The sequence below is a fragment of the Elephantulus edwardii genome, unplaced genomic scaffold (genome assembly GCF_000299155.1).
Source record: "Elephantulus edwardii isolate Elephantulus edwardi_28Jun2011 unplaced genomic scaffold, EleEdw1.0 scaffold00009, whole genome shotgun sequence".
In the NCBI taxonomy this organism is placed as follows: domain Eukaryota; kingdom Metazoa; phylum Chordata; class Mammalia; order Macroscelidea; family Macroscelididae; genus Elephantulus; species Elephantulus edwardii.
Window position 1 is genome coordinate 27,167,265 of NW_006399759.1, and position 10,378 is coordinate 27,177,642.

The 10,378-nt window shown below is 35.8% G+C and overlaps 1 protein-coding gene and 1 pseudogene across 1 annotated transcript in view; both read left to right on the forward strand.

Moving 5' to 3' along the window:
- The window catches only part of NBAS (neuroblastoma amplified sequence), a 611,780-nt gene that overhangs the window by 94,472 nt on the left and 506,930 nt on the right, over positions 1-10,378 (forward strand). The window contains exons 11-12 of the mRNA XM_006880668.1: positions 701-769; positions 7,363-7,491. Of these exons, the coding sequence (XP_006880730.1) occupies positions 701-769; positions 7,363-7,491 (198 nt within the window). The remainder of the gene's footprint in view (positions 1-700; positions 770-7,362; positions 7,492-10,378) is intronic.
- Positions 6,578-6,949, forward strand: LOC102869502 (annotated as a pseudogene).

Consider the following 10,378-nt stretch of genomic DNA (forward strand, 5'->3'; position numbering starts at 1 on the left):
TTTGTCCTGGAGAGGGTGAAGCCAGGATATTCCCTGGAGTAAAGGATTCTGAAGCTTCATCTGACAAACTTTGGGCATGTTGCAAGAAGGGACTGATCTTGGAGAGGGACATCATGTTTGGGAGAGTGGAGGGACGGTGCAGGAGAGGAAGACCCTCGATGAGATGAATTGATTCTGTGAGTGGAGTGGTGGGAATGAATGTGTTTGAGACAGCGAGGTTGGCACAGGATAGAACGGCCTTTAGGACTCTTGTACATGGGGTCGCTCTGAGTCACAAATGACTCGATGGCACATAACAACAACAACAACTTTTTTTAAAATAACAAAAACATCTTTATTAAAGTAATATAACAAAATAAATAAGGCAAAAACAGACACTGGATAGAACATACAGGTTAAAGGCACAAAATGTTATTTAAATGCCACCTTTTAAAATAATTAATATGAATGCTCAGGTAGTCAGCAATCTTTACATAAGAAATTACTTGTTAAAAGTATAATACCGTCTGTATAGTCATTCTTTTAAGTTACATTTTTATTTTATTTTTATTATTGGTTTACTTACGTAGTTTGTATACATTGTTTTTCACACCAGATCAATTATACTATTTTTAAAAGTTTTTATTGTATGATTGAAGGACTTTGTACATGAAGAGACCCTTCTCTTAACTTTTTTCATGGATGTATGTTTGTTTTCCAGGTACCAAAGACATTGGGATTAATAAGGAAGTTAAGTGTCAAGTTCTACAGTCGCCACAGCCAAGAGCAGGTAACACCAATTGGCTTGGCTTTGTCCTTCTCAGACATTTTCCTCAGAAAACCCTAATTGCAAAGTTGAATGAATCGTTAACACTTTGGTTCTTTTTTTCTCTGCGCACATTAATAATATTCAATGTACCTGAAAGGCTGGAATTCTGAGTCTACTAATACTTTTCTTCATGGAGCTTGCAGTATAGTGGTGGAAGGAGAGAGAGAGAGCAGTTACAACAGTTTAATATTATACATTTTGTAATTTACAGTGTAATACTAAGTAACATTGACGTGAAGAAGTAGTGTTTATTGTATAGGTGGTATTTTATTTGATTCATGAAGTAATAGTTCACCAGTCAAAAAGGGGAAAGGAGGGCATTTCGAATATGTGCAAAGTCATGTAAGTGTCAAGAGATAAAAAAAAAAATTGTAAAGAGACGCTTTTGAAAGGACTGCACTTGTAGAATCCATACTGTCTGTGTTTTGTGGTAGCTATCTTTAATTGAAACACTGTAGTTGTAGTAATATTTGAAATTATAAATACTTTGGAGACTTAGGAGTTAGGACGCTTCCCCCACCACCCCAATTAAACTTCTCTTTAGGGGATTTTGGTGGCCTAATAGTAAAGATCTGTGCTGCTCATCCAAAGGCACCTATTTTAATCCACCAGCAGCTCCATGAGAGAAAGCTTGGCAGTCTCCTTTAATGCATTTTTTAGCCACTGAAAACCACCTGAGCGTCAGCTTTGAGTTGGTTCCCACGTGACTATACCTAGCAATGACAATCTTGCTGATAATAGATCCTGTATGTATTGGTTGACTTTGTTCATTGATAAATAAACACAACTGTCAATCAGAATAAGAAAAAAACATTTCTCTCTTTGTTCTGACCTTCCAGGGACTTAAAATTGTTGTTTACTTTAATTCCTGCTTATTGTTAATTTTTTTCCCTGTGGAATTCAGCTAATTCTTATTCTTACCAGTATACTCTGTTCTGTGAATGAGAGAGAACAAGCCACTGATTTCCTTGTACTTTTAGACTGTCTTATGACACAGAGAACCAGCATCCTTAACTGTTTGGATTTATGACAAAAAATATCTTCCTAACCTTGATATTCTGAACTAATGACTTAAAGTGCATATCTGAATGTTACGCTTGTATGTAATTTTTATCTAGAGGTTTGAGCTGAGAAATAATTGTGATTCTTAGTGTCGTGATTTTACAACTGAGAAGATTTACAGAAGTTACCTAAGAATATATTATTAATGAAGACACTTTCTAGCTTGCCACTATTTCAACCCTGAGATCACTGTAAGCTTTTTCGACTAGCATTATGATCCCTGCTTTATTAATGAAGTCATTAAACCCTCTAGAGAAATGGCCTACACAAACTCACTTCCCGCATAGCATCAGAGATGAATTTGGTCTTGAGTTAGTTTTGTTCTGTTCCCTTTTAACCTATCATATTCTTTTGTATCTCATGTAAATCCTTAGTAGGACAAATATAGAAACAGAAGCCAAGATGTACTACATTTATAGCCCAGGTAGTAATTATTTATTAAAATGTGTTTTTCTAAGTAAGTTTGAAGCAGTTAGGCTTTTAAAATGTGTTCTCTGAAGTACTGATATTTGTAGAAAGGAATTTTCTTTCCTGTATAGTAATCATATGGTTCATATGTATTCATTCTGTTCTTCAGTTGTCAAACTTTAAAGTATCAACACTCCTCAGAGAGGATTTGAGGTAATATGCACAATACCTAGGTCAGTAATTACTATGCTTGGAAAAATCAGTGGTAGTTGTGTTGGTGTTTATAAATTTATTCATTTCTTTGTAGCCATTATTGCAGTTCTAATAAATAGTAGTCTCTATTATTTTTTTAATTGTACAGATTGAATACTGGCTGTCTGGCTTACATTATCTTTTGAAAGATGATAGTAAGAATAAGAATTGTCTCTGCTCTTTTATAGAGATTATTGGCATGGGGAACAAATGAAGGACTTTCCCCCCTAATTCCAATATTCTAAAAGTCTTAATATTTTTCACTGGTTTTTCTAAGCTTTTGAGAATGACTGTCTCAATTTGAAACATAGATTTCAGTGGTAGATTGTTGGTGGATATTTTTTTAAATCAAACATCTAAACAACAACAGCAGGCCATGCTGTCTAATAATCTTGAGTATAGGGATTCATGTTTGTTTTGTTTTCTAGTTATGCCTCAGAATTCTATATAGGGTTGGCACATAGTATGTATTATGTAGAAGTTAATCAGTACTTGTTGAATGTTAGAAGAGCAATGTTTACAGATTCAACTTTTTTTTTAACTTAACAGTATAGAATTTGATATTATCATTTTATCTAGTATTTTTTTTTCTCTACTTGCTGGAAAGTCAGTGGCTCGATGGCACCCACTGCTCTACAAGAGGAAGGCAGTTTCCTCTGTTACAGCTAAAGGAGACAGTGGGGGAAGCTGATGAAGGGGCACCATGTCACATAGACTCAGCACTGGGTTTCGAGTTCAGTTTGGTACATTTGAAAAGTACTTGAGTTGGTTAGTCACTAGTTTTTAATTGTTATGCAAAGGTCATAGACAGTTGAAGTAAATGAGGTAATTTTAGCTAATCTTAGTGTGAATGTTTGATACTTAGTAGTTGAAAATATTGGAAAGAAAGGTAAGAAGTTACATTGCAGTGTTTCAAATAAAGTATATTTCCTATTGTAAATGTGGCTGCCAGTAGTAAAAGACTTTGAATCAGTGGGTTTTTTTTTTATTAAGAAAAGATCAAGTAGATATTTCAGCTAGTAGTTTAATATAAATGAGAAGTAGAAATGAAAGGTAAAATCATTTACTTTCTACTTTTGATAGTATTACATCACTGCACAAAAAGATTAAATGAAGTGAAAGGAGAAGATCTTAAAAGGGAAAAGATTTGAGACAAGAAGGGACATAGATTTGTGAATACAAAGTCGATTAAAATGGTTATAAATGAAATAGGAGACAATGGTACTTTTAATGTTGGTTACATAAAAAATTCTTCATAAATCACCTTTTCTCATGCTATCACTCCCTATGCAATGATGCTAACTTATTAAGACATCTTTTTTATGTAATTACCTCTTTAAAGCATAGTGTAGACAGATCTAAGTAGTACTCAGTAATTTCTTTTAAGTCATACTTCATTATTACATATTATTTTCTGTTTATATTTTCATAATGTTAATTATTTTCAGCTAAGAAATAAATTACTGCTTTCTTGTAAAAAACAAAAACCAAAAAAACAAACCCACAAACAAAATAACAAACCAAAACAAAATATCCAAATGAAAATAATCCACTGCTACTGAGTTGGTTTTGACTCATCGAGACCATCCATTGGGTTTCTTTGACTGTGAATCTCTAAGAGAACTCTGGTGCCAAAGTCCATAGGTGTTGCATTGTTCAACAAAGGCTGCTGTGTCTGGAAGTTTCAATAGCAGCAGCTCTCAGAGAGAAAAAGATGATCACTCCCATCCCATGCAAGATAAAGCCTTGGGCACCCAGGGGATATTCACATAGGAGGCTATTCCAACTCTCCAACAGTCTGGACAGAAGTAGATTGCTATCTTTCCCCCATAAAACAGGTGTACCAGATACTGTTTTTATATATTTTTTATTATCTTATTAAATATCCTATTAGTCCTATAAGTATTAGTAGTTTTATCCCAGTTTTATGGATTAGAAAGACATTAGAAAAGTTAATGAGACTAGATAGAAGATGATGTACCTAGAGTCAAACCTTGATATATTTGATTTTCATGTCCATCACCTCTTGTCTTTCACTTTCTCCTCTTGTGGTAGTTGGCATGGTGGTGTGAAGCTGGAAGTTGTAGTGATGCTGAAGCTGTTGTGATACTAGAAGTTAGGCCCCCTAGTATTTAAAGTATCATCAAGGTGGCTACAGTGACTTTTCCAAACGAAAGTAGGATAAGACATAGGACTGGACATATACTTTGGACGTAATTAGCCCGTGAAAGCCTTAAAGCCTTATGAGGAGCAATGTGTAAAGCATGATCTAATACAAAGTTGGAAGATGAGCCTCTCAGGTTGGAAGGCACTCAGAATGTGAATGTGAAGAACATTCTCCTCAAAGTAGATAGAGTCTGGAATGGTTTGAATGGAGTAAAGCTCTCACCCAGTGAAGGATCTTCATTTGCTGATGTGGCACAATTCAGACTAAGGAAGAACAACTGCCAGGACCCATAAATAATTGGAACATGGAATGTACAAAGTATGGATCTAGGAAAACTTGACGCTTTAAAAAATGAAAGCAAACACGTAAAGATCAATATCTCAGGCATTAACAGCTTAAATGAAAAGGTATTGGCCAATCAGCTATAATATGGTTAGTATGCCAACAATAATAAAAAGAATATTTCAAGATCTATTATGAATTGCTTTCTTGTGAGTGATAGCATAATATTTCTATGCATACTTGGAATATTTGTGATCTAGATTTACACACTATCCACTAAAGATAAAATTGAAGAGATTGAAGATGTCTGCCAACTTCATAAATTGATTAAGCATGTAATCAGGATGTACTAATAACTGGTGATTGTAATACAGAAGTGGGAAACAAGTTAGATTGGTGGTTGGAAATATGGCCTTGGAATTTTGTGTGACCAACAACTTAATAATTGCAAATACCTTTTAAAAATAATACAATGGTGGTTATATACTTGGGCAGTCACTTAGCTGGATCTTTAGCGGCCCTGGACCTCTACTCTGTGTCTCATGCTAGGAAAATGGAAGGTCAGTGAAGGAAAGGAAACCCCCTCTCCCATGAGGTGAAGTGACACAGTGATTGCAGCAGTGGGTTCAAGTGTACCAGAGATGATGAGGATGGCACAGAATAGGACAGGGTTCAGGTCTGTTCATCGAGTCACTGTGAGTCATACCTCAACAGCATCTAACAACATACACTTGCACCTTATCCTGTGGAAGGCTCAGAAATCAACTACATCTGTGGAAAGAGATAACGGAGAAGGTCATTATCGTTAGAACAAGTCTAGTGGCCAACTGGAGAACATTTAATTATTAATGCAAGTTTAAATTGAAGTGAAGAAAATGTAAACAGATCCATAAGAACCAAAATACAACCATGAATATAACCCAACTGAATTTGGAGACCGTGTTAAGAGGATAGAAGGAGAATTGATGCCTTTGAGCTGTGGTGCTGGAGAATAGTATTGAGGGTACCATGGACTGCTGGGAAAACAAACAGATTCATCCTGGAAAGGGTCAAACTGGCCTTCTCCTTGGAGGCAAGGGTTCTAAGGCTCTGTCTAACATACTTTGGACATGTTGCAAGGAGGGACAAGTCCTTGGAGAGGGACATCATGCTTGGTAGGGTGGAGAGACAGTGCAGAAAGGGAAGGCCCCCTATGAGGTGGATTGATTCAGTGACTGGGGTAATCAGGATGGGTGTGTCGGAGACGGTGCGATTGGCACAGGACAGAGCAGAGTTTAGGGCTATTGTACATAGGGTCGCTGTGAGTCACAAGCGACTCGATGGCACATAACAACAACAACAACAACCATGTAGCACATATAGTCATCGTGAACTGTCAAAAAAACAAACCAGCCTCAAACAACTCAAACTCATTGCTTTTGATTTAGAACCACCTTACTACTTGCTGATCCTCCAGCCTGCTGACCCACCAAGACCATGTGCCTTTTGGTTAACAGCACATCTCTTTACCACTAGATCACCGGCTTGCTTAAAAAAAGCATTGTCCCTCTTTTCTCTTGGGCTTGGATCAGGCGACAGCAAGGTTTTATCGCTCAGCCATGGCCAAAATCAAGACTCGGGACCTTCGCGGAAAGAAGAAGGAGGAAGTGTTAAAACAGCTGGACGATCTGAAGGTGGAGCTTTCCCAGCTGCGCGTCGCCAAAGTGACAGGCGGTGCGGCTTCTAAGCTCTTCAAAATCCGAGTTGTCCGAAAATCCATTGCCCGTGTTCTCACTGTTATTAACCAGACTCAGAAGGAGAACCTCAGAAAATACTATAAGGGCAAGAAGTACAAACCCCTGGATCTGCGGCCCAAGAAAACACGTGCCATGCGCCGGAGGCTCAACAAGCATGAAGAGAATCTGAAGACCAAGAAGCAGCAGCGAAAAGAGCGCCTGTACCCATTGCGGAAATATGCAGTCAAGGCCTGAACTTAAATAAATAAAACACAAAACTAAAAAAAAAAAAAAAAAAAAAAGCACTGTCCCAAATTCCAAGAAATTCTAGTCAAGATCAACCTATAAAAGGTATCAAAATCTAGTGGTAATGGATGTAGGACAAGAAAATATTTTTGTAATGCTCAAGTGTTTGTGTTTTTGGTTATATGTAATTTATACCACTATAAAGCAATGCTTTTTAATTTATAGCTCTATAAAACTCCTTACGAGTACTGTTTGCATATGCTGGAGTGAATTTATACTGTTGTAAAGTAGTTGGACCTCTTAATTGTGAAAAATCCAGTATGACATGGCACCCTTAAATACATTTACACATTTCTGGAAGTTCTTTCTCTTAGGCTTCAAGTCCCTCGCTCTGACCTTGTTGTAATATGATTGTTGTTCAGGATGGGATTTTTAAGATGAGCCTTTCTCCAGACGGGACTCTCCTTGCAGCTATTCACTTCTCAGGGAAGTTAAGCATCTGGGCCATTCCGTCTTTGAAGCAGCAAGGAGAGTGGGACCAAGATGAGCAGGTATGTCTTCTGGTTAAGATCTTCCTTAGAGTGGTATCTTTTTAAGGGTAAGGGATCAACAATTCTAATTTTGTTTTATTGGTAATTCACTGTATTACACAGCTATTTATGCTTCTCATTTCAAAGTTGTCTTGTTTAATTAAAGTATAATATAAATGCAGTAGGACATGTTGTAGGGAGTTCTGGTGACCTAGTGGTAAGAAGCTGCACTTCAATCCCAAAGGTACATGATTCTTATCCACCAGCTGCTTTCAGGGAAGAAGAATGACAGTTTCCTTTTTTGTGCTATTTACTGCCTCTCAAAACCTGCTGATGGGTCAACTGTGAGTTGATTCTGACTTGATAGAACAGCAACAACAGGCTAAATTAAGAATTAAATATCACTGTGTATGAAGTTAAACATGTAGTATAGTCCACTCTGTATATTGAATGAAATCTGTCCATGCATTTTTCTTTTTATTTTGTTTGGTAATTCTACAGGTTCACAGTATTGATATTATTATTATTTTTTAGCCAAGTTAATTAATCAGATAGAAAAGTTGGAGGAATTCCTTTGTTAAGTAAAATCAGCATTCTAAAAGAGTTAATGATTCTTCCTAAAACTTGCAGTATGTTTAATATGGCAGATTGATTCATATGCCTTGAAGGGAGTTATCTTTCCTTTACTTCAAGGTGTGTAACTAAGATAAAGATAACAATAGAATTGTTAATTTTTTAGTGTCTTGGGATTACAGATTTTAAGGGTCAAATGCCTTCACTGTTTATAACAGATACAATCAATATCTACTATAATTTAAAATCACAATGGGAAAATAAGGCTTTGTCATTTAATGCCATGAATTGTGACAGAGTAAAGGTTTTTTTACAAAAGAAAAATCTATCTTCAATTGCATATGTTATAAATGAAGAATATTTTGCATTTTAGTACTTGAAGGATTAATTATTTTCACATCCTGTCCTCTTTTATTGTAGGCAAGTCTTGTCACCAGTTTGGTATATTGCTTTATATTTTGCTTTGTTTTGAATATGGAGGTGTATTTCTTCATCTCTGTGGAACAATGACTTCCCCCCCCCCAGAATTGTTTAAGAATGTCACTTCATACATAAACTGAGATCTTAAAAGAATTATTAATAAACAATTCCCCATTTAAAAAAATCAGAAAAGAAGAGAAACTGGGTCATTGTTTCCTTATTCTGTTCATCAACTTGAATTCTTTTGGCTATTTTTTTGTCTGTTAGTTTATCCACAGGCTTTGGAGGCTTTCGCTAGCTATTCACTTCCCAAACATTCACTTTCAACATAATGTGGGGTCCAGATCTCTACCACTCTTTCAGAGTTATTTGATCTAGATTTGTTCTAACTGGAATTATAACTAAGTTGATTATTCTCCCTAGGCATGGATCACTTAAAAAATGTTTGAAATAATAATGTACTACACATGCCTGGTATAGGCAGTAGAACTTTTACCAGTCTGATGATCTGAACATAGATAAGTTTAATTGCTATGCATTTCATAGTACTTTGAATCTTAATATTGTTTGTTAGTACATTAAAACATAAAGACATTGTTCAGATTTTTTTTGGTCCAGAAGCTATTGTGCATGTTTCACGACTATCTCCATGTAGTTAAAAAGCATTCTGCTTCCATTTTTTTGGAAAATCTTGATATTTTTACCCTCTGTGGGAACTTTTACTTTTGGGAAAAATGTTTTTTTTTAATAATAAAATCTTTTAATATGAAAGTATTTTCTTCCCTGACTTTCTCTTTTCTTAAAGTATTGTCATTCATGTTATAGAAGTATTGATCAGCTTCTAAAGCACAATAATAATTCACTTTGTGAGTATCCTGGCATGCTGTACGTGCAGCATCAGGGCTATTCACAGCAACGTTGATTAATAGGCTCTTTTGTTTATTATTGTAATACTGGGTATTCTTTTTTTGCCTACAGAGAGAAATTGCATCTGTTGTAGTCCTTATTGGCATATGCTCAACTTTTTGACTGGGTCGGAGCTTTCTGTGTGTGAGCTCATGAGTGGGATTAGTTGCTAGTAAATGCTCTTATAATTCATTAGTCTTTGCTCATTAATCTTAATTTATTTTCTTTTTTTAATAATTTTTTATTTTTATTTTTATTTTTTTACAGAGGTTTTGGATTTCCATTCATTCATCTTAATTTTTATAGTGCTTCTATTAAAAATAAAACAAACAAAACTTTAAATTTTCTTTTAAAACATACTTCAGAACTTGGATATGATTACATATATATGTATGTCAGTAATTTAAAAAAATATAATCAGAACAGTAAGGGGATAGATAGGAAGGGAGTCAAAGATGGGAAAAGAAGTACATGGCAGGAGAATATGAATTCAGACCAGGAATTTGTTTCTAACATCTTCTCATCAGAGTCTTTTGAACATAAATACTCTTAAGAACTTGCCAAAGCATGCTAATTTAAAGAAAAAAGAAATCCTTAGAACATTTGGCTTTTAAGAGAAGAAATACAACTTGATTCTCAAACTCCATCTATCTTTTATTACAAATTAGTGGTAGGGAGTTGTGCTGCTGACTCATGGGCAGTCAGTTTGAATCCAAAAGCTTCTTCATGGGAGAAAGGTGAACAGTCTCCTCTTGCATGACTTACTGCTAAGAAAAGCCCATTGGAGGATCAGCTATGTATTGGTTCTGACTCGACAGTGCTTAACAGCAACAACCAACTTGTTTTAAAGACCTTATTTCTTTCCCTTTCTTCTGATTTGTTTGGTATAAATGATGTCCTATGAATGTTTCTCCCTTGCTCCACCCCACCGGTTTAGGCTCCGCCTTGGGGCTTGTTACCTGGAGGCGTGTCAGAAGCTATTGTGGGAGTCCTCTGTGTTGCCTGGTCT